At 38.6% G+C, this 15,691-nt stretch overlaps 1 protein-coding gene across 2 annotated transcripts in view; it reads right to left on the bottom strand.

Annotated features, from left to right (window-relative positions):
• LOC126321511 (ralBP1-associated Eps domain-containing protein 2) overlaps positions 1 to 15,253 on the bottom strand; it is a 118,474-nt gene extending 103,221 nt beyond the window's left edge. The window contains exon 1 of one of the 2 annotated variants that reach the window (XM_049994190.1): positions 14,488 to 15,253. In XM_049994190.1, coding sequence (XP_049850147.1) covers positions 14,488 to 14,637 — 150 coding nt within the window. In that variant the 5' untranslated portion in view covers positions 14,638 to 15,253. The remainder of the gene's footprint in view (positions 1 to 14,487) is intronic. The other variant, XM_049994191.1, reaches the window with a different exon arrangement.
• Positions 15,254 to 15,691: the final 438 nt, after the last annotated feature.

Genomic DNA, 15,691 nt, shown 5'->3' with positions numbered 1-15,691 from the left:
GGGTAAAATACAGGGAGCGAAAAGCTATTTACAATTTGTACAGAAACCAGATGGCAGTTATAAGGGTCGAGGGATATGAAAGGTAAGCAGTGGTTGGGAAGGGAGTGAGACAGGGTTGTAGCCTCGCCTTGATGTTATTCAATCTGTATACTGAGCAAGCAGTAAAGAAAACAAAAGAAAAATTTGGAGTAGGTATTAAAATCCATGGAGAAGAAATAAAAACTTGGAGGTTCGCCGATGACATTGTAATTCTGTCAGAGACAGCAAAGGATTGGAAGAGCAGTTGAACAGAATGGACATTGTCTTGAAAGGAGGGTATAAGATGAACATCAACAAAAGTGAAACGAGGATAATGGAATGCAGTCGAATTAAGTCTGGTGATGCTGCGGGAATTAGATTACGAAATGAGATACTTAAAGTAGTAAAGGAGTTTTGCTATTTGGGGAGCAAAATAACTGATGATGGTTGAAGTAGAGAGGATATAAAATCTAGACTGGCAATGGCAAAGAAAGTGTTTCTGAAGAAGAGAAATTTGTTAACATCGAGTATAGATTTAAGTGTCAGGAAGTCATTTCTGAAAGTATTTGTATGGAGTGTAGCCATGTATGGAAGTGAAACATGGACGATAAATAGTTTGGACAAGAAAAGAATAGAAGCTTTCAAAATGTGGTGCTATAGAAGAATGCTGAAGATTAGATGGGTAGATCACATAACTAATGAGGAAGTATTGGATAGGATTGGGGAGAAGAGAAGTTTGTGGCACAACTTGACCAGAAGAAGGGATCGGTTGGTAGGACATGTTCTGAGGCATCAAGGGATCACCAATTTAGTATTGGAGGGCAGCGTGAATGGTAAAAATCATAGAGGGAGACCAAGAGATGAATACACTAAGCAGATTCAGAAGGATGTAGGTTGCAGTAGGTACTGGGAGATGAAGAAGCTTGCAGAGGATAGGGTAGCATGGAGAGCTGCATCAAACCAGTCTCAGGACTGAAGACCACAACAACAACATGTAGCTTCCTGCTTATTGTTAAAATGTGTGGTCAACAATGGCAAAACTCCCTTTTATCTCATTGCCAGACAACATTGCTCTTTTTTTTTGCGGAAAGTGAGGAGGGAGAGCACGTTGAAACGCATCTGACCGTGTATGCAAGTTCTGCGCAGTCAGTGCTTTATTTCATTAAATTCGGTTTTAGTAATGCATTCTTTGCATCATACAAACTTATTAGGGCCAAATTTCTATGAACAGAATAGGGCATTATAAATGCCTTAAATGAGATTTTGGATTGTGCATCTGAGGGCTAGCTACTGGAGCCTCCATCTAAGGAAGAAACTCCACCACCTGTAGTTACAGATTTTTCATCAGATGATGTTACTCATCAGGATGTTCTACTGAATATTGATGAGGGAGGAGTACATGTTTGTTTGTTTTTATAATCATTATTGTTTATGGATGTGCTGCATAGACAGAGATTTCAATTACAACACATATGGCTATATGTCGTTGATTTATTGAGTTTTTACGTGTCTTACAATGCACTTATGAAGGTGTGTTTTTTGTTCTAATATTCCACAAAATATTGAATACACATATGTATTGTAATACTAATAACTACTGTTACAGGAACAGCTGCCAAAAAGGATAGGTCAACTTGTGGCTGTGGGAAGAGTGAACAATGAAATGACTGAGGCTGTGGACTTCAGGTAGAATATTGTAGAACCAAATGGAACAACCTGGAAAGTGGGAGTTATAGGTGACTGTTTAGCTGGCACATATGGACAACAGAATGTTTTTAAAGACCACACAGGACCATCTCCGTATGGAATAAATAAATAAATAAATAAAACCATAATGAGAACTGCTACAGTGCAGGGGTCAAATGAGTGGACTATGAACAGTGAAGCTTTTATAGCTATATTGTACATCTGTGGTGCTATAGGAGCAAAATGCTTATAACATCGTGGTCAATGAAGTGGCGAAATAATTTTGTCAAGTCAACAATGGCTCGTGACAGATTCAGAGAGATAATGTGTTATCTCAGATTTGACGCTAGATCCACAAGATCAGAACTGAAAGAAGACAAGTCTGCTTTGGTATCAAAAATCTGGTATGCGAATGCACAATGTAGCTACAAACCGGGTCCATATATAACAATCAATGAACAGCTTCTTCCGTCAAAGTGCCATTGCAGATTCACACAGTTCATGGCCTCAAAATCGGACAAATATGGGCACAACTATTGGATGGCAGTAGATAGAGACTCCAAATGTATTGTGAATGTTTTCCCTTATCCAGGAAAGGATAACTGTAGGCAGATTTTGTCGTAGAAAAATTGATGCAATCTTACCTCAATAAAGGAAGATATGTCACCTGTGACAATTTTTTCACCTCCTTGGCTCTCTCTGTAACCTCAAAAGCAAATGCTACACGTCTAGTGGGCATCATAAATCATTCTGACAAGGAAATTCCAAGCTCTACCAAGAACACAAAAGAAGTGTTATACAGCACATCAGTGTTGAAGAAGAATGATACCACACTGACAGTTTAACAGCGAAATAACAACAAAAATATCCTGATTCTTGGCACTATGCTCCTTATATAAAATTGAAGATGGTTTGAAAAATAAGTGACATGCAGTTAAATTTCATAATGACTCTAAATGTGGAGTGGACATGGTGGACCAAACAGCTCACAGACTGTCGAAGCACCATCATTGGCCCGTTCACACATCATTTTACAGCTTGTTGGATTTGGCTGGGATAAATGCCTGGGTATTGCACAATGCTATAAATGAGAAAAAGTTGAAACACAGACTTAATACTGCAGCTGGGGGAGGAGCTTGCTGAGAAGTACGCACCTAACAGGATGTCTCGTACATCAACCACATCTGAAGACATTCCTAAGGGACAATAAAAGTGAATATGTTGCCTTGTAAAGTCTAACTGTGAAGGAAACAGATCATTTGTAAAGTGAAATATGTGCAAGAAAACCATCTGCAACAAGTGTACATCAAAAGACTATTATTTGCACTCATTGTGTGATCGTAGACAGTAAAGGAGGTCAGCACTTTGATCTCGACATGAAGATCCTAATATTGTGACATCATCAGCGGCTAAAGGAAACGCAACTGGAATCCTCTCCAGACCAATGTATTCTGGCTCTAAGGCACAATTTTTGCAGCACCTAAGTTCTCTTCACTCTAACATCAAGTTCACAGTGGACATGGAGAAAACAGCAAACTACTGTTCCTGGATGTATTGGTGTGGTGAAAAGAGGATGGCACCTTGGGGTAAGCTGTATTGCTGTAGACCTGCACACACGGACTTGTACTCACAGGCCAACAGCTGTTGCCAACCTGCACAGTGAACTGCCACACTTAGGACTGCCCGAGCCATATTAGATTCAGACAGCTTATCTCCACAATGTATTTTTAGAGAATGGATATCCTATATGGGAGATCCACTGTGCCTTATGCCTAGTGCGTGTTAGACAAAGTGAGGAGCTAGAAGAAAATGAACAAAGGTGAATGGTCATCTTGCCATATCTCAATGGTGTTTCCTCAATCATCAGAGTATTATTTTAAAAACAAAATTAAATGTGTTTTACCTGCAACAATGAAACTCTGAGCTGTTAGGCTCAGTGACAGATTAGGGCCTCATGACTATAGGATTCCATGTAGCTGCAGGATGTCATACACTGGATAAACTTGGTGCACTGTGGAAGACAGATGCATTGAAATCGACGATATACACTTTGGACCAGGCAGAGAAATCTGCAGTGGCTGAGCATTGTCTCGGTACAGGATATAGTATGGAATACAGAAACACCAAAACTCTCTTATTTATATCTTCATAGTGGGACAGCATTATTAAAGAAGCAGTGGAAATTTACAACTCCACTAATTCACTCAATGGGCACACAGGATACCAACTCAGCACAGTGTGAGATCCATTGCCAGCCTTCTTAAAATCACAGCAACTACAAAGGGGAACTGTTGGTCATGCAAAGGATGACACTGTGGTAGCTACATACATTTGCAGATGGCAATAGCATGGATGGTGGACACACACACATTGTAGGCCACTCCCGACAGAGGGCATTGGGGTCCTGACTGCAGCACACAGTATGACTGACAGCCTCTGCACATGTATCGAAGCTGTTGCTTAATCTTTGTCACAGAATCTGATGCACGTAAGCCTGTGCAGCTTTTTCTCAGACTGCCATAACTAGGAGGCATTGGTCACAACCTCAGCAGTGTGTTCGCCACACATGAGGATGACAATCAGTTGCATTGATAAAATAACGTGGAAATTTCACAACATCCAATGTCTCACCTAAGAACCGTATTTACAGCATAATTATTAACAACAGAAAGACTGCTGATTAACTGCTGTCTTACTTAAACAACTGACTTTGCACATGATAAAAATAATGCCTCTCAATCATGATAAACCTACATCACAATGGTTGAATCATATTTTGAAATGTGCACCAAATTAAAGGTCCAGAATTTTTCATGTAGTATTCGCTCTGGGGCAGTACTGTATCAGGAGCAAAGTGACTGATCTCCACCTAGTAAAATCTTATCTGCAGCTCTCACGACATGAGCTTATCTGAACTTTGCACATGTGTGTTAAATATATAAAAAAGAATATTTTTTGCATTATGCTGCTGGAATAATAAATTTACAACATTTTCTTCTGCTTAAATATGTACCAAAGTAATTCTCATGCTAAATGATGTAGTTCACTCTTTAAATATTTTTTAATTTAATTGTATTGAGAACAAGTAACCTACAAAACAGACAATTCATTCACCATCTGACCTGTGGTAACTGACATTACCAGTGGTGCAATAACATATGACAGCCAATACAAAGAAAATGCAGATAATTACAAATCAATAGTGCTTCATTATTATTTTTACAGATACCTGTCTGAGGAAATTTTTTTTTATTGAATTCTCGTAACACTCATTACGTTCTGCCTCAAGTATAAATATTTACCAGTAATGCAAGGTATTTCACACGTCAATCTCTATCATTAAAAGTGAAATGGATGTAACTTAGTTCTTAGGGCATAATATTTACCATTATCACTTGGGTAGAAAAATTTCCAACTACAATGATGTGATCAGAGCGCAATTTTGACTATGCAATAAAAATATCATTACTGTATCCTTCCATTTTATTTCCTTCAATCATGTCTTTCAGACGTTTCAATGTCTTTCAGAAGTTTCAACAATACTTATGTGCACTTAAAAGTAAAATGTGGTTTTCGGACTATTTTTAATTAAAGTTTCATTGGCAGCAAATGACTGGAGACTGGGATCCCTACATACAACCAATGCACTCTTTTTTAATCATGATAACCATAAAACAGAACTTTTTTTACACAGTTACAGTTAACCAAAAAGATAAGTTCTCTCTATGCACATTCGGAAATCCCTCTCATTGTATTTAACAACAATATGGAAAGTATAGATTGCTACTCAGCACAGTAAAAGCGCACTAATGATGTTAGCGACTTTTGTGTTGTGTGTTGCAGTTGGCAACAGTGAGTGCTTATCATGGGCAATAAACATGACAAATGATCAGTACGACGATTAGATAGTATGATGGAAACAATGAGGGACGTGTTCAATACCTGTAGTCAAAAAGATGTGGAGTGTATTAAATTATGTGATAGCTGAACTGACGAATTTTTGGTAGGTAGGTTGCAGCATGTTATCTTGGATGGAGAGTCATCATTAGACATGGAAGTAACTTCAGGTGTGCCCCAGGGAAGTGTGCTGGGACCTTTACTGTTCATGTTGTACATTAACGACCTTGCAGACAATATTATTAGTAAACTCAGATTTTTTGCAGATGATATAGTTATCTAAAATGAAGTGCTATCTGAAAGAAGCAGCATAAATATTCAGTCAGATATTGATAAGATTTCAAAGTTGTGCAAAGATTGGCAACTTGCTTTAAATGTTTAGAAATGTAAAATTGTGCGATCCAAAATAAATAAATAAAGCATAGTACCTTATTACTTTAATATCGATCAACAATCACTGTAGGACTTGGCCAACTCATACAAATACCTGGGTATAACACTTTGCAGAGATGTGAAATGGAATGATCACATATACTCAGTCACAGGTAAAGCAGTTTATTGGTATAATAGTGGGGAAGTGCAATCAGTCTACACAGCAGATTGCTTACAAATCACTTGTGCAAACAGTTCTAGAATACTGCTGATGTGTGTGGGACCCGTAGCAAAGAGGACTAATAGGGGATACTGAATATATACAGAGAAGGGCATCACAGTCACAGATCTGCTTCAGCTGTGTGAGGGGGTGTCACAGAGATACTGAAGGAACTGAATTGGAAGACTCTGGAAGAGAGATGTAAACTCACGCCAGAAAGTCTGTTAAAGAAAGTTTCAAGATCCGGCTTTAAATGATGATTCTAAGAATATACAACAATCCCCTATGTAACACACACACACACACACACACACACACACACACACACACACACACACACACACACACACAAGGATTGTGAGAGAAAGATCTGAATAATTACAGCATGCACAGAGACATTCAAACGATCATTCTTCCTATGTTCCATACATGAATGGAACGGGAAAACACCCTAATAACTGGTATAGGGGGACATACCCCCTGCCATGCATCTCACATTGGTTTGCAAAGTATAGATATAAACGTAGCTGGAATATATTGTGCAGTACATTTTCATAACATAACAAAAAATATTCCATAAAATTTAAACTAAAAAACTTAGTTTCCTGTCTGGCAACAACCTTGGGATTGGGACATTTTAAAAATGCAAGGTTTCAAAATGATGATCAAGCTATGCTACAAATTTAGTCCACTGCCACAGCCAGTTTTCCTCCATTCACACTTGTTGGCTTCACCAACTCACAATAAAACTATAACATTGAAATTATGAAACAATATCCTGAGAAATCCTGCCAAACCCCAATAAATGCATGCGAAAACCAGTAACCAACTTTATAATCCATAACAGACAGATGAAAAATCATCAGTTTCACACTGTCCATGTTGAAAACAAATGTAATCAATTCGTATCTCCTGCAGATTTTCAGTGACTAATGTATACTGTTACCCAATTGGCCAACAGAAACAGCATGCAGCTGAAGAGCCACCGATGCCATAAATGTACTTTAACCACAACACATGGAGGAGGACACGAGTCACAGATATGCACAACAAAAAAGAATACCATAAATTCTTTTGGATTTAGCGCTTATAAGATCTAGGAAACTCCCATACAGTGTCTGTCTCTCTCTCTCTCTCTCTCTCTCTCTCTCTCTCTCTCTCTCTCTCTCTCTCTGTGTGTGTGTGTGTGTGTGTGTGTGTGTGTGTGTGTGTGTGTGTGTGTGTGTGTGTGTGTGTGTGTGTGTGTGTCTCTCTCTCTACATATATTAGGGTTTCCTCCCGTTCCATTCATGTATGGAACTAAGTTGAATGCCTCTGTGCATGCTGTAATTATTCTAAACTTATCCTTACAAACCCTGTGTGAGTGATTATATATATATATATGCTTGACTGGATGTAAGCAAAAATGCTTGACTGGATGTAAGCAAGTTTTCTTCTGCAGTGAGCTGCAATATATCCTTTCCATACTATTCCATCCTGGACTGCTCACAGTTATTGGACACTGCATATTTTCACTCAATACTTCCCAGTGGTATAACTTACAAAGCAAAGCAGCTATGGTCAGATAAGCAATAATTCAACAGGAACATATAAAAAGTTGAACTGTACATTTTGCTGAAATTTGTTCTGGGGACCTTTACAGATCCCTACAGGTACCATGCATGCTAGTATGTATACTAATATATCTAATAGTATTTGTGGTTAATCACAAAAGTGAATTTACAATGAGCTCTGTAATTCACAATCACAATACTAGAAGTAAAAATAAATTTCACACAGACTGCGCGTCAGTATCTACAGTTGAGAATAGAATTTTTAAGCTGGTGTAACAGACTAGAACACGTCAGCAACAGACATCAGGCTGGAGATAAAAGTTTTCAGATATTCAACGTAAAGTAAAACAATCTCTTCATCAAACCACCTTCAATTTGGTTGGTTGAAGAGAGGGGGGAAGGGACCAAACTGCTAGGTCATCGGACCCTTGTTCCGAATTCAGCAATGCCACATGGGTGAGAGTAAAACAAGTGAGATTAACAACACGAACTGGAGAGAAGGAAAAACCACAAGAACGACGGAAGCGCAACAAACACTTAAACGGACAAACAGGGAGAAGAAAACCACAGAAACACAAGAAACACGTAGAAGAGATTAAAACGACAAAACAGATTACCATGGCTGGCTGACCATGAGAAAAGGAGAAGCCAGCCACTCTGCAACACATTAAAACCTCCACTCTAAAAGCATTAGGGTGGAGGACAAAGAGGGACAAAGGACATGCACTAAAAACTTAAATCAAATGATAAAACCTGCCCTCACGAATAAAATGTAAAACTAGATCAGCCAATGAGGCGCTGTCAGATAAAATTAGCAGCAACAAGTCCAGTAACCGAAGATTCGTCGCATGGCAGTCAAAGTGGGGCAGTTCACCAGAATATGGGGCACTGTCAAACGTGCGCCGCATCAGTACTGAAGCGGGTCTTCATGGCGCAGGAGGTGGGTCACGCAAGTGTGGCCAATGCAGAGCCGCCAGAGAACCCAAAGTCGCTGCAAGAGGCCTGCGTGGAGGACTGCCACACATCCATAGTCTCCTTAATGGCACGCAGTTCGTTGTGCGTACTGTGACTACGCCATTCCGTCTTCCAAAGCCAAAAAACCTGGCGGCGTGATAACAAACGCAGGTCAGTTACTGTAATGCCGATCTCCGTAAGCGTTTTCCGTGTGGCCAGTCAGAAAGTTCGTTGCCTAGGATTCTGACATGTCCTGTGGTCCACACAAACATCACTGAATGACCGGGCTGTACCAGGGCATAGAGGAACTCCTGGATGGTCACTACCAAAGGATGACAAGGGTAGCACTAGTCGATAGCTTGAAAGCTGCTCAAGGAGTCAGTACACAGAAGAAACGACTCCACAGTGCATAAACAGATGAGCTCAAGAACACGAAATATAGCCACCAGCTCTGCAGTAAAAAAACTGCAACCATCGGGCAAGGAATGCTGTTCAATATGTCCTCCATGGGCATACGCGAAACCTACGTGACCATCAGCCATTGTCGTAAACCACTTCATGGCCTCGATACATGTCAAGAATCGAGAGTCATGGGGGGAACTGAGTCCTTTGGACCACGTGAAAGGTCCAGGTGAAGCCCCGGCCTAGGTGTACACCATGGAGGTGTAAGCGAATGGACCTTGAGTATAGGTGGTAAAGGCGAGGACTATCTAAACAATAGAAAGGATCTGACACGAACTGCAACTGTAAGCTCTGACCTGGGCCACCGTTGAAGGAGATGAATCATTGTGGGTGGGAAAAGGATGTGCAGGAGAAATACGAACATGTGCAACGTAACGGGTGAGCAGTTGTGCAGGCCTGAGCTGCAATGCAAGGACTCCACTACAGTGAGAGGATTGTCAGTAAGATAAAGTTCCAACATTGAGACCAAAAACTGGAAGCCATGGGCAAGTACCCATGACTACACCTTGTGGATGTCTCCCTGTAGGCACCGCTCAGCAACACCTGTACTGGTGCAGCTGTACGAAATGTGTAAGTCTTCTGCATACAGACAGGGTGAGATGGACGGCCCTACAGCAGCTGCTAGACTGTTAATGGCCACTAAAAATAGAGATACACTCAATACAGAGTCCTGAGGGACCCCATTCTCCTGGATATGGGGGGACTATGGGAGGCACCAACTTGGACACGAAAAGTATGGAGTGATTGGAAATTTTGGATAAAAATTGAGAGCAGGCCCGGAGAACCCACTCATATAACGTGGCAAGGGTATAATGTTGCAAGGTAATGTCATACCCTTTTCGTAAATCAAAAAAGATGGCAACCAGGTGTTGGCATCTGGAAAAGGCTGTTCGGATGGTAGACTCGAGGGACACAAGAAACCGCCCTGGCACGGAGCCAATAGGCCACAGAGATGAACTAGCTGCAGAGGAGAAAATGGTAAAAGATAATGCCTTGTAGAAATCCTCAGATAACACACAAGACACTGCACTTAGTCTACAAAAGGCGAAAGAACAAAAATGCAGCAAAAGAAGCAGGAAAAAGGAAATAAAGTCATCTAAAGAATTATATTCACAGAAAGTGCAAAATTACTAAACAGCAATAGCTAGAGGAGAAATGCAAAGGGGTAGAAGAAGGTACAACTATAGATAGTGATACCTAAAAGAAAACTCAAAAAACCTTTGCAGGAAAGAGAAGCCTCTGCATGAATATCAAAATCTCAGAGTGCAATCCAATACTAAGCAAAAAATGGGAAATGGGAAGCAAAAATATTGGAAGATTCAAGGAATACAGAAAAAAAAGCTGTACAAAGGAAATGAACCAACAAATATTATCAGATGAGATGAGTAAGTAGATGAAGATGAGATGGGAGATATAATATTAAGAGGAAAAAATTGACAGAGTGCAGAACAGTTTCAGTCAAAACATATCCTCTGCAGAGTTAACAATGTTCCCTTAACTGCTGATATCATTTGGAGAACATACCAAGGCAAAACAGTACTATCCGGTGTGCAAGATATACGAAACAAGCAAAATCCCTCACACTTTAAGGAAACGCCAATTATTCCAGTTTCAAAAAGCAGGTCCCGAGAGGAAAGAATATTGCCGAATCATCAATTTAATGTGTCATGGTTGCAAAATACTGAAACAATTACTTACACAAGAATGGAAAACCTGGTTGGACCTGACCTCAGAAACGATCAGTTTGACTTTTGAAGAAATGTATGATCATGCAATGCAATACTGACAATAAGGTTAACTTGAAATATAGGTTGAACAAAGGCGAACTTGTGTTTATAGCATTTGTAGATTTAGAGAATTCTTTTGACAATGTTGACTGGTATATATTCTATGAAATTCTGACAGTGGAGATAACAGAGTGACAGATAGGTAATTGCAACTTATACAGAAATTGAACTGCAGTTAAGAGAGTCAAAAAGACATGAAAGGGAAGCAGTAACTGAGAAGGAAGTGGGACAGGATTGTAGCCTATCCACCACGTCTCTCAATCTGTGCATTGAGCAAACAGTAAGAGACACCAAACAGAAATCTGGAAAGGGAATTAGAGTTCAGAGAGAAGAAATAAAAACTTAAGTTTGCCACCACAAATTGCGAAGGACTTGGAAGAGTACTTGAATGAAGTGGTTAGTGTCTTGAAAAGACATTGTGCAATAAATATCAACAAAAGTAAAACATGGGTAATACAATTCAGTGAAATTAAATCAGTCAATGGTATTGGAGTCAAATTAGCAAATGAAACTCTAGAAGTAGTAGATGGGTTTTGCTATGTGGGCAGCAAAGCAACCAATAACAGCTGAAGTAGAGAGGATACAAAATGTAGACATATAATAGCAAGGAAAGTATTTCTGAAGACAGAAATCTGGATACTTTGAAGATAAGTTCTAGTATTACAAAGTCTTTTCTGAAACTATTTATATGGAAGAAAGGAAAACATGGGGAATAACTAACTGAGATAAGAAGAAAACAGAAGCTTTTAAAATTTGATGCTGCTGCAGAAGAATGATAAAAATTAGCCGGGTGCATCAGAAAAGTATTCAAACCGGGGACAAATGAGTGTTATGGCAGAACGTAACTAAAAGAAGTGAGCAGTTGACAGGACATATACTGAAGCATGAACCAATAGTAATGGTTAAGTGGGGACCACTGGTTCATTTGATATGTAATGTTCCATTACTTTAACAGCATGTGAATAATTCCTTTGATGGTAAACCAAATGTTGCATTTTCAGTTAGATTATTATTTTATTCTTTTTTTGTGGCAATAATGAAACAAGAACAGAAAATTTGAATCTTGGCAGAGTTAACCAAAATTAAATAAGAATAGTGGTTTTGGATGACCAGTCAAAAACTGGCTTAAAAAAGCTGTCAGGAGTATTACAAACAATATTATAGATGAAAAATAACAGCTTCGATTTTTGTTAACTTTTCAACTTAATGGAGTTACATGATAATTTGCAACAAGCGTGCAGTATGCTTAGAATACACTGTAGGAGTACAATAGTTTCAGTGAATATTGTCTTAAAAAAAGCATTAACAGTTTCCAGTACAGACATAAATGAACATATTGAGTTAATAATTTTACAATGGCTTATTTGTTATGCTATTGATCATTAGCACAAACAGTACACTTTGCATCTAACTACAGAAAGAGTAATAATTTTGAGGAGGCAACTCGTTCATTAAATGAAAAGACTAAGTTTCTACATATCACATTAGTAATGCCCAACTCAATATTCGTATGTGGACATCAAGAAATCTGTGTAAACAACAAGAATGCATCAATACACAAGAAGCAACCAAGTACTGTGGATTTTACAATTTTATGTCTACTGACGGCTGTATAAAAGGAGTAAAATAAATAAATCTAAAATTATTACAGACAAACTAAGATTAATCACAGTGTACCTATTTGCAATGATTACTGTCTACACTAATATATTCCTTCTTTCACTCCACATTCTTCACGACCCTCTTCCACTATCGGACCAACATGTAGCTTAATAATTTGCATGTGGATCAATAACTCAATGAGAACATCGAACCTGTAGACAAGTTTAAAATTGTACCTTGCCTTTAAATGTCTAGTGTCAAGTCTCCCCCCCACCCCCTCAAAAAAAAAAAAAAAAAAAAAAAAAAAAAAAAAAAAAAAAAAAAAAAAATGTGATATCAATACCACAAAAAGATATCTGAGGCACATAAACACAATATCTTTGATATGTTGACATATACAAAAGGGTCTGTCTGAGATGTAATAACCACATGTCTTATCCTCAAGTATACTTGTGTCTTATCATCATCATTATTATTATCTTTAACAGTTTCCAGCCAAAGCTGGGTTGGTTTGCAACACAAGCCTCATCATCTAGTCCTGTTTTCCCACTATCTATCTTTCTGTGCCCTCTCTGGTCCAGTCCTTCCTGTTCTTTTAACACACTCCTCTACACCTTTCAGTCACCTGTCCCTCTGTCTTCCTCTTGGTAATTTTCTTTGTATCTCCATTTCATGTATCTTCCTGGGAGTCCTCTTGCTTTCCATTCTCTTTTAAGTGCCCATACAATCTTAACCTTTTTCTATCCTGCTCTGCAAAGGTTCCTCTTTCATTCCTCATACTATCTCTCCTTTTTACTCCTATCCTGCCTCTGGGGAACTTCATTTCAGATGCTTGCAATCTGCTTACATCTCATTTCTTCATTACCATGTTTTAAATGTATTGGCTAAGTGTTGTGATTTAGTAATTTCTATACATTATTTCTTTGCATCTTCATTCCAAACTAAGCTCCTACCATTTTTCAGGAATGCTTCTGATTGTCTTCTACATTCACTGATCACTTTCTTCCACTTTCCTCTACTACTTGTATATATATTTTCAACTATTTATTTTCACTAGAATCCTATTACCATGACAATCTCTGCACCATTCTGAGATGACCCTTCAAGGTTGAATAAAAATAAACAAACAAACGTGTCTGGATGATGCTAATAGAAAGAAGGTTCTACAATAACTACAGCCTACTTATATTTGATCATCATTGTAAAACCATTCCCAAGAGAATACTTCATATGTTCTAGGAACATATGAACATGAAATCACTATTAGTAAGTAGTGCACTGCATTTCCTTCTAGAGATCTGGAATCAGGTCTTTCAAGCCTACATTTAACAGATTAACACTTTTCTCCCCAGATCTACAGTATATCACATCCAGTTCATCATCCTGTCTGGAAGACACCCTTTGCTCCTATAGCAACAGTACATAAAATTGATTTCTTCACAAAAACAGTGATACAAGGCCATATTAAAAAAGGGAATATGTAGGCAACATACCTTAGTAGTGACCAGAATCTTTTGTATCAAATAATGAACAGGGCTTCATTGACATTGTCCAGACAGTAGGAAACATGTATATTATCTTACACAGGATAAACGTCAATAAAACCAAAGGAAATGGCACCAATGTCCAGTTCCCTCCCATTTCAAATAAATCTGCTTTTGCAAAATTATGAACACTACGAACAAAATACATCTACAAATTAGCCTTCACTGTGAACACAGCAATACAACGACCTTGCAAACGCGTGAGCAACAGGAACACAACACGGAAATATTATGAATGCTTAATGACAACTAAGTCCCTATGAGCAAGCAATCAGGAACCGAAATTAATAAATCACTTGCCATAACGTTCAATGCTGTCAGCAGCAAAGATCCATTCTCTTTATTTTTGTGTATTATATTCCAAGTAGAAAAGACACAAAATGTGAACATACCTGTTTCAAGATACCAATAGGGAGATTTGCAGACTTAAACAGTTCGGCTGCTTTAGACAATGGTATTTTTCCTGTGTTTTCTAAATCACAGCATGCAAACAAGTCACCAAAGTACCGCTGTTCACTTTCAGTAAGCTGTATATCTTCCATTTTCTAAAAAAAATTATTTGTCCATATCCTAACCGAGCAACAGTAACTACGCCGGTTCATAAACCAAAACACAGTACATCCCAGATGTTCTCTACGCTGCCAACATACATAACATCTAATTGTCACCAGTGCCGGTAACGTACATCCTCACTTTACGAACCACTCAAAGCTAAAACACAACTACCTTCACCATTTTCGTTTTGCCTCTTTACAGGAATGCCAAATTAAAGCCATTAATTCACAGTCTCACACGCTTATTATTGTCATCTTTGACGCACACTATCTGACCCGAAACCATTGCGTCAAAGCGCTTCTCCGTCTTGATTTTCTGAGCATCCTGTTCACATCGAACAACCTTCGTGTGTCAATGTAATCAGTACACTTTTTTTTTTAATGCAGCGATGCCCGATTTGTACTGTCACATCAACAACACAGTGACGTGCGTAATAAATGCACAAAATGGTAAAACTTGAACAAATCAAAAAGGCAACAACACAGTCTATTTGTTACTATATGTTACATTATTCCTACTGTAGAATGATCTATAGTATTGTGCCTATAATATAGTGAAATGATAGAACTTTCTGAAGCACAGAAGCTAGCAAAAGGAGCAATCAATCATAAAAGATACACATACAAACAACGAGTCAATCCTGGGTCAACTCACATACATACAGTCGGGAAAAAATATTACGCACAACTCGTGCACTTATCCTTGTGACTGTGAAACGTATTTCATGAATGATAGAATTCTAAATTTGCATCTACACTCCTCACACCACCTTAAGATGAGTGGCAGAGGGTACTTGTGGTACCACAACCTTTTCCTCCAGTTTTCCTGTTTCATTCTTGAATGGTGTGTAGGAACGATAATGGTTGTCGGTAAACCTCCGTAAGACATATAATTTCTCTAATTTTCTCGTCCTGATCATTTGATGGGACGTATTTGGAATAAAGTGGTTTCCTGCCTGACTCTTTCTGCAACACAAGCTCTCTAAATTTCAACAATAAACCTCTCTATGATTCACAACCCCTCTATTATAGCATCTGTCAC

Source organism: Schistocerca gregaria, chromosome 2 (genome assembly GCF_023897955.1).
Source record: "Schistocerca gregaria isolate iqSchGreg1 chromosome 2, iqSchGreg1.2, whole genome shotgun sequence".
Taxonomy (NCBI): domain Eukaryota; kingdom Metazoa; phylum Arthropoda; class Insecta; order Orthoptera; family Acrididae; genus Schistocerca; species Schistocerca gregaria.
This window is presented reverse-complemented; position numbering and strand designations above follow the sequence as displayed.